This window comes from Carya illinoinensis, chromosome 1, assembly GCF_018687715.1.
Source record: "Carya illinoinensis cultivar Pawnee chromosome 1, C.illinoinensisPawnee_v1, whole genome shotgun sequence".
Lineage (NCBI taxonomy): Eukaryota > Viridiplantae > Streptophyta > Magnoliopsida > Fagales > Juglandaceae > Carya > Carya illinoinensis.
Window position 1 is genome coordinate 19,835,043 of NC_056752.1, and position 14,935 is coordinate 19,849,977.

The following is a 14,935-nucleotide window of genomic DNA, read 5'->3' on the forward strand; positions in this document are numbered from 1 at the left end:
GGTGATTTTCTTGACATTGGACTCATCAACATCTTCTCTCTTTGATCACAGCTAAAGTGGAATGAACGAACAACAGTAGAGTTGTGTAGAATCACGAACATATCTATGGCCTTGTGTGCAACGGTGTGAGGGCTCAAAGTGGCAATTTTGGATGCAACTTCAAGCAAGCCGCCTTCAGTAGATGCTAGGAAGCGGCTCAAGAGTTGCCAAAAAAGTATGCTCGTCGCCAGAGAGAATGCCGATGAAGAGTTTTGTCTGATTGAAAAAGGTTTCCTGTAGGGTGATTCAAAGCCTCAGCTCTAATGCTACGTTTAAAGTGAAAATACATTATTGAATCATGAACATGCTTTTCAGTGGAGGCCTTATTTATATGAAACCCAATAAAAATAATATACAAAATACATCCCAGGCAATGTGGGAGTGGAGGGACTAGTTTAACAATGCGAAGGCTCATGAATGCCTTACGCACGAAAATAGGACAGTCTCTGCCGATCTAAGTGTCAGGTCCATTGAAATGCCTAAATTCTAATGCCTTCGCTATTACCCTCACCTTCAGCGTATCAGATATTACAAAAATTTCAGCTACTCCATAGACTCGCCTGGTCAACGCATGTATCTACGTTCAATGAATAAACGGTAGATGCATAATATCTATTATTAACATATGGCACGCTTTAGCGTTGTGAAACAGTCCTCGTTTCCAGATATATTTCATTGTACATGGTCTCCAAAACTTTGATTTTTATTTAATATATTCACAGTTTCCTATCAAAATTATTGACGATCATATGAAGAAGGATGCGCAAAGAATACAGCCCCAGTATAGAAACGGGTCGATCACGGGGATGGGTCAGTAGGATTATGGGCTTCAATATCCACGTGCCGAATACCGGGTACGAGCTCCTGGATCTCCTTTTCTAGCCTATCAACTTCACTTCCTAGAGCTGTAACCACTTCCTCACCTGCAATAAGGCTCAAAAGTTCTAGGCATGTTTTTTGATCGGTATTCTAGGCATGTTGTTATAAAACATAAAAGGTATATTGCTCATACAATGCATACCATAATTTGACATGATCTTGAGCAATGCGGTATCATCCTTCCCTTTTGCAGCTTCACGAAACTGTCCCATAAGTCCAGTCAGATATGCATGGTATCGCAAGCAAATATTAGTTATCCAAAAAAAAAAAAATCCAGAGAGCCAATTGTTTTGGGGGAGGGGAGTGGGGGTGCTCGTAGAATATCTGGATTCAGAGCTGGTTTCTTAGAATTCATTGCAAGGACATCAGAGAAGATGCAAATCAGTTATTTATGGTGCTATGACAACTATAGAACAAAGCTATTGATTTGTTGTCCTGTCCTTGTGCATCTTTGCACATTTGGAACATGTAAACAAAAAGAAGCTCGTATTGAAATTACTTCGCCAATAAATCTCAAGGTATCTTCTATCTTACAAATCATTTAAAAGAAACTAACGATTACCGGGAGTCAACCGAAGATGAAAAATCACAGGCTAAGGGGATTTACCTGTCTGGCCCACTCAACACGTCCAGTCCTATTTATGTAATTTTGCACCACCCTCACTCCATTGAAGTCTGTCACATCCAGCAAGCCACCATTAAATTACACTGTTATACCAATGATCATACCAATATGCCAAATTAAAACAAAACATTAATTGAAATTCATGTGCTAGTACATCAATGTCCACAAAATTTAAGGCAAGATAATATTTTTGTTTTTCTTTGTGTTTTTGAATTTGATTTTGCTTTTTTTAAGAAGTTAGAGAGGGAGGAAACAAATAGACGAGACTCACAAGGCCCAAGCACCCCTAAAATGACCAGTGTAGCTGAGGCAATTTCTAAAACCATTATCCAACTCTATTCAACGTGGAACAACGGCCATAAGCCACATTTTTTTTTTTGATAATTAATAAGAGATTTTATTATCAAGAATAGGCACAGCCAATGTATACAGAAAGTATACAAAGGAGATACCTACAACATTCTATAAGCCACAAAATTATTATTTTACTATACTAATTATTATTGTTGTTGTTGTTGTACACTTGACTCCCATGAATTCAAACTACCACCCCATTCATAATATAACCACTAAAATACCAAAATTGTTACTTAGCCCCAATTTGACACATAGTTGTACCCTATCCCCTCCTTTAAAACCCAACCACAAAGATGCATGAAAAATAGATGACGTGAAACAATCTTAACAGTTAGATCTTAAAGGAGTCGATGAATTGCAACTTATGTTTCAAATTTGGGGAGTAAGGGACAATTGTGGTAGTTTGATGGTAGTAAAACAATTTATGTTTCCTTCCTTTTTTCTTCTTTTAAAGGAAATAATCCTAGGTATAAGGTTCAAGAAATGAAGACCTGCAGAGGAATCTCAAAAATGACAGGTGGCTCAAACTTTGAAAATTCTCGAGATAAAGTTTAATGTCATGAAATTGATCCTGTGAAATTTTTGACAGATAGATCGAATGAACATTTTAAAATTCAAAAATTCAGCTACATTGTTTCACCCAAAAATCCCACTCTTTAGTAATATTTTTTTGATCGTTAAACAAAATTTTAGTAATATAAAAGCTACTTAAACTAAAAAATCCACGGTGGAACTTCAGAAGATGCAAAAGCAATTGCTCATAGATTTACTAGCAGCGTTTGCATGTGTTACAGGTCAAGGTCTATTAAATCTACAGATCAACCAGTTAACTGGGCACTAATATTGGTGACCCTCCTGGGAAGTCCTCATGTTGCACCCCTCCCTTTTATTCCTATAAAAAGAACTGGGAACTAATATTTCTTAACCATAGTATATAGTTAGTTAAATGTCACCATGTCATAACATATATATTACCTCACCAATGTTGTATTGATGATATCAATGGAAATTGACCTTTTAATACGTTGGGTATCTCAAGAAGGATACTGGAAATCTTGATAAAGGTAGTAAAACATAGATTATATTGAGCAGAACCTTAAATCTCAAGAAAGGGTGGCCAACCATGTGGGATGATTTTTTTTTATAATACTTGGAGTATCATGGGTCATGCCCCGTAGATTGGTGGATTTTCTAGCATGTTGGAGAGGCCTCCGTGGAGATTCACAAGTTGCAGCAATCTGGAAAATGGTCACCATATGTATGTGTTGGTGTATTTGGCAAGAGCGAAATGATAGAAGTTTTGAAAACTACGAGAGAACAATGGAGGAGCTGAAAGTTTTTTCTTTAAAACATTGTTTTCTTAGGTTGGGGCCATTGCTTGTAACGGACTTAATGTCCATGACTTTCTTCTTTCAGTTGTAAACTCTAGTTAGGTACTTCTCATGTATACTCCCTGTGTACTTAGGCTTTGCCTATTATTATGAATAAAACTTCATGATTACCGATCAAAAAAAAAAAAAACAAAAAACCTCAAGAAAGAACAGGATAGATCAGGAAACTCACCTATTTCAGCCTTAAATCTAAAGAATCCAGGTCCAATAACCTCACTTTTGCAATCATATAGAGCATCTACAACCTGCAAGAAACACTTTATTTTTCAGATCCGTGAATACAAACATAACCCAAATGGATAAAGTCAAATTATTAGCATAGTTATACCGGGTCATTTTTCAAGAAATGCAAAACCTTCTCCATATCATGGTCATCGATTGCTCTACCAATTAAAGCATGCCGATTCCTCTGGATGAGAAAGATAGCCACCTGCAAAGGTAAACTTAGTTCTATTAAACTTATGTCAAACTATAATCATAATTGCATAGTTTGTGATGCCTTCTGATCCTTTGACCTCTCTCTCTCTCTCAATAGTACACGTAATAATTTGCTGAGGAAAGAAGAGACATTGGTAATCGACTTTATACTTAACATCAACAAAATCAGAATTAGTCCCATATTGCCTCTTGAGTTATGACAAGCCATATTTCATCTAGGTCTAAATAATCAAACGGTAAATGGCAGAGAAGCAGGTATGACGTCATAATATCAAGTATTCAGAACTAGCACTGACTTGGAACATACTGGACAGCAGTTTCCACTTTACACTTAAAGCCCCAACCTGGATCATAGCTTCCACGTTATCTGAAAAGGTTATCTGATATGACCAGAACCTATACATGCTGCCACAAACTGATCCAACAATACCCTAAGATAATCAAAGAGGCAGTGGCAGGAAAGATACGTTTGATGAAATGGTACTCGGTATTTTGTTTCCTTGGCCATAGTACCAGGCATTGATAATTAGCACTAGTATCCTCAACACTAACCTGGAACAACACTCTAAATTATCTTTAATGGCTAGAACATATGTTGGCTGTTCACTGTAAATGGTTTTGGTACAAACTCTATCTTATTGTAATGACCCACTTCAATATTTCTAAGGTCAAAATAAGGATAATTTTATTGGGCCTAAATTCGGTTACTGGGCCACATTGGATAACCCACAAGGTATTATTTATTGAGGTTGGCTACGAATTTTAGTTAGGCCCATAGACCCAAAAGTTTATTTTAAGGCCCATTAAGTTTTAATGGATGAATTTGGATGATATTAATGGGCCAATATTTTTGGAAGCCCAATTGCGGATTATTGGACAACTTCAAATAGGCTACAAGCCCAAAATTTATTGTGGTGGATTAATGGCTTCTACTAGGCCCAACATTAATTAGATTAAAGCCACTTATGGATTGTCAATATTTTAGAATATTTATGGTTTTTACTAGGCCCTAATAGAATCAATTAGATTGGCCCAAATAAAATCAATTACAACCACTTATGGTTTTTACTATACCAATTTAATATTTCAAAAAGGAATGATTCTATTTATTATATGGAATCTTTTATACCTGATGCTTCATTAAGAATAAAAAAAATTAAAGGCATGTTTAGTAGCATTCTGGTTACCCTAGATTTCTAAAATTGACTTTATTCTTAACCTTAGGAAAACAGGGTGTTACACTTATGGATTGTCATACCTGGCCCACTTACAGGCCCAAATCCAAGAGAAATAAACCCACCATGCCTGTGTTTTTTTAAGACAGATCCTTGAAGCCCTTTCTTTTCCTCCTATCCATTAGGTCTCAGTGCAACCCCAATTTTTGGCTAGGATTGGTCCTTTTGGGCCCAAGATATATACAAGTATAGAGAGTTGATGGACCTTGGACCCATTTAGTCCAAACCCCCCCTATTAAGAACCTTTCCTTTTAAGTTGATTCCTTCCCTTTCAAAGATAGGAAGCCGCCCAAGCCCATTTAGGTTTTAGGCCTTGTGATTTTCAGTTGGCCCAAAATTTTTGCCACTTGGCATTCATGCCGAGCTTCTTAGATTTGAAATAGAAATGAGGAAGGGGCATTTTCAGTGGAATAGCCTTAGGATTCCAAATATTTTAAAGAGAAGAGAGAGATTGTGACCAGTGTCTATCATGCATTGAGGTTTGAGGTGGCCCTTAGTGTTCCCAAAGCAAGCATGATTAGTGGGATTCGGTTTCCTAAAGGGCCATGCCACTTGGCATTCATGCAAGGAGACCTTTAGGATTTCTAGAAGATCAATCATGAGAAATAAAAGAAGGGTGTTTGGTGGTTGGTGATATTGCACCACTTGGCACTCATGCAAGGGTCTCTTAGAGTTTCAAGGAGACAATGATGAGGTAGATGAAGGGATGGCTTGGTTGGAGTGTGTCTAATATACCTGGCGCCTATGCAACTCACCCTTAGATTTCCAATGGACTAATGATGGGGCTGACCCACACATGCACCTACTAGGGAACCAATAGAAATAGGGCTTTGGTCAGCACAAGTATCTATTACAGATGAACTGAGGCATGATTGAGTGGAAGGGAAAGGGGCACATGGGTGGCACATGCCATCTACACGATTTGGCTCCACCCATGCCCTAAAATGCCACTTGGCACTCATGCACAAGATGGCTCTTAGTCTTCCCAAAGCTTGTAATCGTGAGGGATCTTGGAGATAAGCATCTGAACAATAAGCAGAAGAGAGAATCTCAGAATTTGCACAAAGGGGAGAAAGGGGTGCTCGGCCACCACAAGAAGATGCCACCTGGCATCCATGCGTGTGTATGTCCCTTGGGATTTCAAGAAGGATCTAATGATGGAGACTTAGAGGTTTCGGCTATGCCGCTTGGCAAACATGCAGAAGGCTTTTCTGGGAATTTTGAGGAAACTAATAATGAGGGAAAGGGGACTGAACTTCGGTGGATGTAAGAAGGCGCCACATGGATCCATGCATGAGGTTGATCAGTGATATTTTTGTCACCAGAAGAACAATCAATCAAAGGAAAGAGAGGCATGGGGAAATGAAGGGATATTTAAACCTAGCTTTAAGGGGCCAACAGGTCACACTCAAAAGGAAGCTGAAAAGTCATTTTGTCCCTTCATCAAACTTTTCTCTCATTCTCTCCTCTCTCTTTCTTGCCCAACCCTAGAAGCCAACACCATTTTTCCTTCTTTCCAAACAACTCTCTCATACAATCAAGTGAGGGATTAAAGGAGCATCTCGTGGGGCCTAGCACGGTAAGGAAACTCGAACCCTACTCCTTCTAGTTCACATCACGAAAGTTCAAAGGGAGGAAGTTTAGAGGTCTCGGTTTTGTAAGGGGAAGAGTTGTTTTTGTGTATCGTAAGAAGCATGAGGGAAGAGAACAAAAGTGTGGTTATTGACCATGGGAGGAGGAGCCATGCTTGAAATCAAGTTGAGTATGGTCTTGCCTCTAGGGTTTTCTTAGAACCCAAACACTTGAAGAAAAATGGATTGGAGGAAAACCCTTGTGAATGCTTGAGTGATAGTCGACCATCACTAGGGTTCTCATGGGATACTTTCATTTAGTTATGAAGTGAGGAATACACGACCTAGAATGACATATACACTGCTAGTACATCCGGCCATTAGGGTTTCACGCACACAAGTATGTTTTGTTACACATCTAGCACACTCGGCCATTAGGGTTTTTGTTCATGCAAGAAATGACTTGTCACACTCGGCCACTAGGTTTTCATCCATGTGAAGGGAGAAGCTTGATGTCATTCGGACACTAGGGCTTGTTGCCGTGTGTCATGGTGTGAGCCAAAGTGTAAGAAAAACATGGGAAAGAATGGAAGGATGAGAAATCCCTAAAAAATGAATTAGGGTTAGGGTTTTAATCCCCCTTAGTGCACGGATTTTATGCTTAGATCTTTGGATTTTCTTTCAAGAATCTAACACTTAGAACATATGTTACAGCTTGTTTGTTTGTTGGCCTTATTCTTTAATTTCGGAGCTTCTAAGTTGCCTCTAACTTACTCTTGGATAATATACTTATGTCTTTGTGTAAACTTTACATATATGTTTTTTGTGTCGTTTGATAATTGTAAGCTCTTAAATGTAACATTGTATGCTCGGTTTTAACCATTGTATGATTGATTTTTCATGACATGTCCAAATTATGCTTGCTGGAATTTTGGTTTAAATGATATGCTCGGCCACATATGCACTGTTACATGCCATGTTGATTCGTATGTGTTAAGCTTGTGTGTGTATGCATCTGAATGTTCTAATACTTTGAAGCCATTCACATGTTGCATTCACCGCATGTTGAGTATAAGTATATGCCACGATCACATGTTAAGTTTGCATGCCATGTCATGATCTCACGAAAAGTTTACATGCTACATGTTTTGGGTTGTGCATTAAACAAGTTTTGACACGAACCCAATGCTAGGATGAGAGAATATCCTAGTGGAACTCCTCTATCCACTCTAGAGAGATTAAATTAGAGTGGTAACCCCTGAGTTGACAAAGTACAGTCAACGGACCTCGAATGGTGAAATGTTTGTGATACTTTATTGAGAAATTTTTTCTTTTTTTGATAGGTACTTTATTGAGAATTTTATTCAGTTCTTGTTACATATGGTTAAAAGGATCCACCCCCGAGTACGGGGTGTGACATGGAACGACCCCATGAGTGCTTACTTTTGGAGAAGCAAGGCTAGAGGAATAGAAACGAAGAAAAAAAAATCCATATCATATGAATATTTTCAAATATTTTCAATCCAGATCAAACATAAACCTGTTGGAAAGTTTCCAAAATCTGCCTAGTCAACTTTGTCGTATTCTAGGAGATATTGGCTGTAAATGTGTGAATATTCTAGGAGATTTAGTTTCCTTAGAATTAGCATTTAATTTATTCTTTCCCTTTTTTTCTGCTGTAATCTATTTATACTACCTTGTACCAATGTTACGAATTAATGAGAATTATTCCTGCAAATTCTTCTCTCATTCTAGATGGTATCAGAGCCAACTTCCGTTTTTATGGATCAACCACCAGGATATGAAGGCAAAAAAGGCAAGGGGAAGGTGTGCAGATTGAGGAAGTCTTTGTATGGACTCAAGCAATCTCCCAGAGCTTGGTTTGAACGCTTTGGGAAGGTGTTAAAGAGCCACGGCTACTGCCAAGGTCAAGCTGACCACATTATGTTCTATAGACACACTAGTGGAGGCAAAGTACTATACTTATTGTCTATGTTGATGATTTTATTCTGACAGGGGATGACAGCAATGAAATTGAGAGATTAAAGAAGATTCTTGCTAAGGAGTTTGAAATGAAAGGTAACTTGAAATATTTTCTTGGTATGAAGTTTGCAAGGTCAAAGAAAGGTATATTTGTTTCCCAATGAAAATATGTTCTTGATTTACTTGGAGAAATAGACTTATTAGGGTGTAAAGCTGCAGAAACACCTATAGAGCCGAATCTAAGACTTCAACCAGCTAAACCTAAAGAAATAATCAATAGAGAACAATACCAAAGATTGGTAGGGAAACTCCTATCTCTCTCTCAAACACGGCCTGGCATAGCCTTTGCAACAAGTGTGGTAAGCCAGTTTATGCACTCACCAGGACCTGAACATTTTGATATTGTATACGTGTTTGACATAGCCTTGGCAACAAGTGTGGTAAGCCAGTTTATGCACTCACCAGGACCCGAACATTTTGATGTTGTATACAAAATCCTAAGGTACCTAAAGGGGGCTTCAGGTAAAGGCTTATTGTTTGGAGGCCATGGGAGTTTACAAGTAGAATATACACTGATGCAAATTGGGCTGGAAGTGTCACTGATAGGAGAGATCAACTTCTGGCTATTGCACATTTGTTGGATGAAAGTTAGTAACATGGCGCACCAAGAAACAGAATGTGGTGGCAAGAAGTAGTGCAAAGGCTGAGTTTAGGGCTGTTGCTCATGGAATTTGTGAAGCACTGTGGATTAAAAGATTGCTGGAAGAGTTGAAAATTACTAGTACACCAATGAAATTGTATTGTGATAATAAAGCTGCAATAGTTATTGCTCACAATCCAGTTCTTCATGACAAAACAAAACATGTGGAGGTGGACAAGTATTTTATCAAGGAGAAAATAGGTAGTGGGGTAATTTGCCCTATATTTCTACAGCTGAGCAAGTAGCAGACATACTTACAAAGGGACTGCCGAAGAAACAGTTTGAAAACTTAAATCAGCAAGCTGGCTATGGAAGACATCTTCAAACCAGCTTGAGGGGGAGTGTTGGAAAGTTTCCAAAATCTGCCTAGTCAACTCTTCCATATTCTAGGATATATTGGCTGTAAATGTGTGAATATTCTAGGAGAGTTAGTTTCCTTAGAAGTTAGCATTTAATTTTTATTCTTTCCTAATTTATTCTTTCCTTTTTTTTCTGCTGGAATCTATTTATACTGCCTTGTACCTATGTTACGAATTAATGAGAATTATTCCTACAAATTATTCTCTCATTCTAGAAAACCCCACACACATTTTTTGTTGCCTTCAAAACTAAACATCTGCTCTTATTATTATTCTTTTTATATTTCTGTTAGTAGCAATGGTAGAAGTAGTAGTAAATAATAATAACAAGTGATTTGTAAAGCTTCCAGTGTCCTGAGAAATGAGATAAGAATCTGATGTTTGGAGACCCTAGGGGCTCCCCCATAATCACAAAGACCAAGTATGGCCTAGGTCAAGTTAAGGCATAATCGAAGAGAAATAGGTAAATACTCATTAGATCCCTTTGTTGGTCCTAGGGGTGGAGAAGGCTAGGTTAGCCAAGAAGATGGCTGTTAATTCAAATTGCAAGGTGCCCTCGATATTTTAGGGTAACAAGGTTTGGAGACAATGCATCGAGTCAATGCTCAAGTCCTAGGTGCTATGCTAGAATAACTCATGCAATGGTGTAAAGAAAACCATGAACAAACATCAATAAGAGGGTAAGTGTACCCAAAACCAATTCAAGCTCGTAAATAAAGAATACCTAGGGGCAAGAGGACAATAAAATGGTATGCTACATACAAGTTGTTGAGAGAGACGCATCATACCATTCCAAGTAGGTTGCCAACTATTATTGAACCTATGGGGTCATAGATAGCATTTCCTGTGGTATTCACTGCAATCAATGATGCTCCTGCAATGACAAGGCCAGTAACTGCAGCACCATCCTGCATATTTGAAGTCATTTACTAAGGGATATCATATAGTTGAGCAATATTGGCCATACCGCACTTCTTGAGAAGAAAATTAGCCATGCAGAGTAATCACCACAAATCAGATCTCATTGTTAGATGATAGTTGCACCAAGGGAAATAATGTGTATATCAGCATAGACAGGGAAAGTATAATAAAAAGGTAGAAAACATGATAGAGAACTAGAAAGATGAGGAATGGAATAAAAATGCGCTTCAGATCAAGACAAGTGACGTTCTGTTCATACCCTTATGGGAATTTATAAATAAATAAATAAATAAATATGAATGAAAACAAATAAATAAATAAATATGAATGAAAACAAAAGAACTGGATGGGAAAATGCTAGTGAATTCAAAATTAAATTGAAACTGGAAACTTCTTCCATTTTATTGTAAACATTTTTTCAAAAAAAAAAAACGTACTACCACTTCTTTCAAACTACTCCTACTTCAATGGATACGTGAAATAAGAAAATCTTAGTCTACAAACAAACGAAGATAAATGGCTTCAGAGTCTTGGGGTTGAAGCCATGCCTCTCAACAATGACTAAAATATTATTTCTTAAAGCCAACTACCTCAAGGCTAACACAAGGTGTATGAGCCTACCAGCCCGAAAGAATGACTCATGCATGAAAGTTTAAGCAAAGCCCCAAAGCCAAGGTCACTTTATTGTTTTTTCTTTCTTTTCTCCTTTCTTTCTTAGAATTCTTTTCCTTTTGGCTGTGAGGGGAAGTGAAAGGGAAATTAGAGAAAACAGTTGATAACCCTTTGATTGTTTTTCTTTCTTTCTTTTTTTAATCGTTAAAACACAAGTGATACATTATCAGGAGACAGAGGAGAGCAAATGCTGCTCTAAACTACGCAAACTTAACTACTCCCATAACAAATTCTTTCTATCACAGGCTGTTAAATATACAGTGGTTATGCGATCAGCTCAAGCCCATGCACATCTATAGTTTGCTAAACCAATCCAAAATTGATGAGCCATGCTATAGTGTTGGAAAAATTGGAGTGTGGGACAGCTTGTGGCGCAACTGACCCCAAATCCCTTGTCATCTGACCCCATAGGTGTGCCACTGGCAATATTACCGCTTAGCACAGGTTCAACCCAAGCTCAAATCAGTTAAAAATGTTTTCAACTCCAATCAAAACATCTTCAAATCTCAAAAAAAAAAAAAAAAAATCTAGTTCTCCAAAATACTTGCCATAGATTTCAGAGAAAATAAAAAACCAAAATGATTTTTACAAAAATTAAAAAAGTAAAATCATAAAAAAATTATAACCAAACAACTTTTCATCTACCTACCTACTTTTCACCAACCCCAATAAACATCATATCTTAACAAATTTTTATTCAAAAAATTCTCGAATCTTGCACAAAACCCAATAATAACCATATCTCAAACTTTTCTAAAGAATTCTCAATATTTTCCAAACCAAAACATACCCTATATATGATATCTTTGATGAGAAAGAAATGGTTGCTCCCTAGGATTTCACAAGGCAATGTCATAAAGAAGGTTCATCAATTGGGGTGCCACTTTCACAGCAAGGGCAATTAGGTATGGGTTATTCAGAAGACTTTTTTTTTTTTATAAGAATAAAGTTTTATTGATTGGAAAGAGGCATAGCCCAAGTACACATGAAGTATACACAGATTACACCTAGCATCATCTATGAACTAGAAATGGATACAAGCAAATTGTGAAAACCATCCCCATTACAATCAAGGACCGAAGCCCAAGAAAAAAGAGTCTTGTAGACGACTCTCTTCTTCTTCTTTTATAGGTAAATGATTGTATTATATTAACGAAAATAGGCTTAGCCCAAGTACACAGGGTACACAGAGGGTATACAAGAGTTAACACCAATTTTAAGAAGAGAGATAAATAAGAAAATCATGAAAATCTAAGCCGTTAAAATCTACAGCTTTGGCCCAAAGAAACAGAGTTCTAACAGACAATGATCTAATCTCCTCCAATGATCTCTCTCTATCTTCAAAGGCCCGGTCATTGCGCTCTTGCCAAATGCACCAAAAAATGCATATAGGAATCATCTTCCACACAACTAAGATTTGTGGAATACCGTCCACATTCAACCAACATGCCAGAAGTTCAACCACTATTGTAGGCATAACCCAGGCTAATTCTACCCGTCTGAATACGTCAATCCATAATGCTCTAGTTATCTCACAATGTGATAGAAGATGATCCACAGTCTCACCACTTTGTTTACACATGCAGCACCATTCCACCACTATCACCCAGTATCTTTGTAGATTATCCATTGTCAAGATCTTTCCTAGAGATGCTGTCCATGCAAAAAATGCAGCCCTAGGAGGGGCCTTGTTTCTCCAAATTCTTCCCTATGGGAAAGTGATTATTCTGCGGTTGTGTGAGGGCCTTATAGAATGAACGAATTGAAAATATAACTTTTTTGGCAGGTTTCCACCACAACGCAATAGCTCGTTGGGTGCTCGGTCTCATGGAGTATAGGAGTTGGAAAAAATTTACAAAATTGTTGACTTCCCAATCTTGTGCTGCCCTAATGAACCTCACATTCCACTGAAATAAGTCACCATCCATCTCAATGAGGTCCACCACTGAAGCTTCTTTCTCACACGCAAGTATGAACACTTTAGGAAATGAGTGCTTGAGAGCACTATCTCCACACCGTATGTCATACCAAAATTTAATTTTCATGCCATCTCCCATCACGATTCTAGTATGATGGACAAACACTTCCCACCCTCGTCTAATGTGCTTCCACAAACCCCACTTACCTCCATAGAGCACCAACCCCCCCCCCCAAAAAAAAAAAAAAAAAAAAAAAAAACCTCCATATTTGTAGTCGATTACCGACTTCCACAAAGCTTCATGTTCCATATTATATCACCATAACCATTTCCTCAAGTAGAGCCCTATTGAACACCCTCAGATTTCTAATTCCCAAACTGCCAAGAGAGATTGGGGAGCATACCTTATCCCACTTGACCAGATAGAATTTAAATTCATCCCCAAGTCCACTCTAAAGGAAATCACATGGCAGCTTCTCAATACATGTCGCCACACTTGTAGGAATTGGAAACAATGATAAGAAATATGTAGGTAGATTAGAAAGAGTACTTTTGATTAGAGTAATCCTTCCACCTTTCAACAAATACAATCTCTTCCAACCTGCCAATTTTCGTTCTATCTTCTCAATTATTGCATCCCAAATAGTTTTAGCGTTGGAGACAACCCCCAAGGGAAGGCCAAGATAATTCATAGGGAGTGAGGAGACCTTACAACCAAGGATGTTAGCCAACATCCGAATGTTACAAATGTTGCCAATTGGAACCAACTCTAACTTGGATAAGTTCACTTTCAATCCAAATACTGCCTCAAAGCAAAGTAGAAGTGCCCTTAGTGCCTGTATCTGGTTTCGATTGGCCCCACAAAAAATAAGAGTGTCATTTGCAAACAACAAATGAGAAATGTGAATAGTTCCTCGATATATATCACCAACCAAAAATCCAGCCAAGAACCCCCTATTGACCAGCTGAAATCATTATGCCACACGCCTCCATCACTATGACAGAGAAGTGGGGACAAGGGATCCTCTTGCCTTAGACCTTGGGAGCTGTTAAAAAAAACCAACTAGGCAACCATTCACTAAAACTGAGAACCGTGCCGTCAATATGCACCACCAAATCCATGTGCACCACCTCTCCCCGAAACTACACCCCCCAAGCAAATACAACAAGAAATTCCAATTGACATGATCGTAAGCTTTCTCCATGTCCAATTTATACAAGAGACCCAGATTGCCAGATTTTAATCTACTATCTAAGCATTCATTAGCAATGAGTACTGAGTCCAAGATCTATCTTCCCCGTACAAAGAGCATTTTGAGGTTTTGTAACGATCCACCCCAAAACTCCTCCCAATCAATTTGCAAGCACCTTAGAAATAATCTTATACACCCCATTCACAAGGATAATAGGCCCGTAATCTTCAACCTCCGATGCCACCACCTTCTTGGGAATAAATGCAATAAAAGTGGCATTTAGACTTTTTTCAAATTTCCACCTTCACACAGTCCTCCAATGCTTTGGTGAACTAGGGTGTTCTGGCTAACCCCAAGCTCATACCTTTCACAACCCTCCAGCTCCTCACAGTCATGTGCAAATATCTACCATCCCTTATCACCTCAAATACCTTTGATTCGATTACTACCAGTTTCGAAAGACCCATCTTCGCCTACTCAAACAAATCTCGCCGTCAAACGCCCACAACCACCATTGAAACGTTAAGTTTACAAAGAGAAAATGCTACGAGTAAGGAGTAAAAATCCAAGAAATCTTAGACCCATTGTAGAAGAATCTTTTCAGCTCATCCAAGGAACTCCCAATCTTCAAAACACCTACCATTCCTCTCCATC

At 38.2% G+C, this 14,935-nt stretch overlaps 1 protein-coding gene and 1 long non-coding RNA gene across 3 annotated transcripts in view; one reads left to right on the forward strand and one right to left on the reverse strand.

Moving 5' to 3' along the window:
- Nucleotides 1-617: 617 nt before the first annotated feature.
- Nucleotides 618-14,935, reverse strand: part of LOC122312880 (metal tolerance protein C4) — a 37,114-nt gene continuing 22,796 nt past the window's right edge. Inside the window, exons 8-13 of one of the 2 annotated variants that reach the window (XM_043127551.1) lie at nucleotides 10,366-10,485; nucleotides 3,620-3,721; nucleotides 3,464-3,536; nucleotides 1,526-1,593; nucleotides 1,061-1,121; nucleotides 618-983 (exon numbers count right to left, since the gene is read on the reverse strand). In XM_043127551.1, the coding sequence (XP_042983485.1) occupies nucleotides 838-983; nucleotides 1,061-1,121; nucleotides 1,526-1,593; nucleotides 3,464-3,536; nucleotides 3,620-3,721; nucleotides 10,366-10,485 (570 nt within the window). In that variant the 3' untranslated portion in view covers nucleotides 618-837. The remainder of the gene's footprint in view (nucleotides 984-1,060; nucleotides 1,122-1,525; nucleotides 1,594-3,463; nucleotides 3,537-3,619; nucleotides 3,722-10,365; nucleotides 10,486-14,935) is intronic. The other variant, XM_043127559.1, reaches the window with a different exon arrangement.
- On the forward strand, nucleotides 5,806-9,786 carry LOC122312896. Its single transcript, XR_006243225.1, has 2 exons — nucleotides 5,806-6,543; nucleotides 8,291-9,786. It is a non-coding gene; the product is annotated as an uncharacterized LOC122312896 (long non-coding RNA).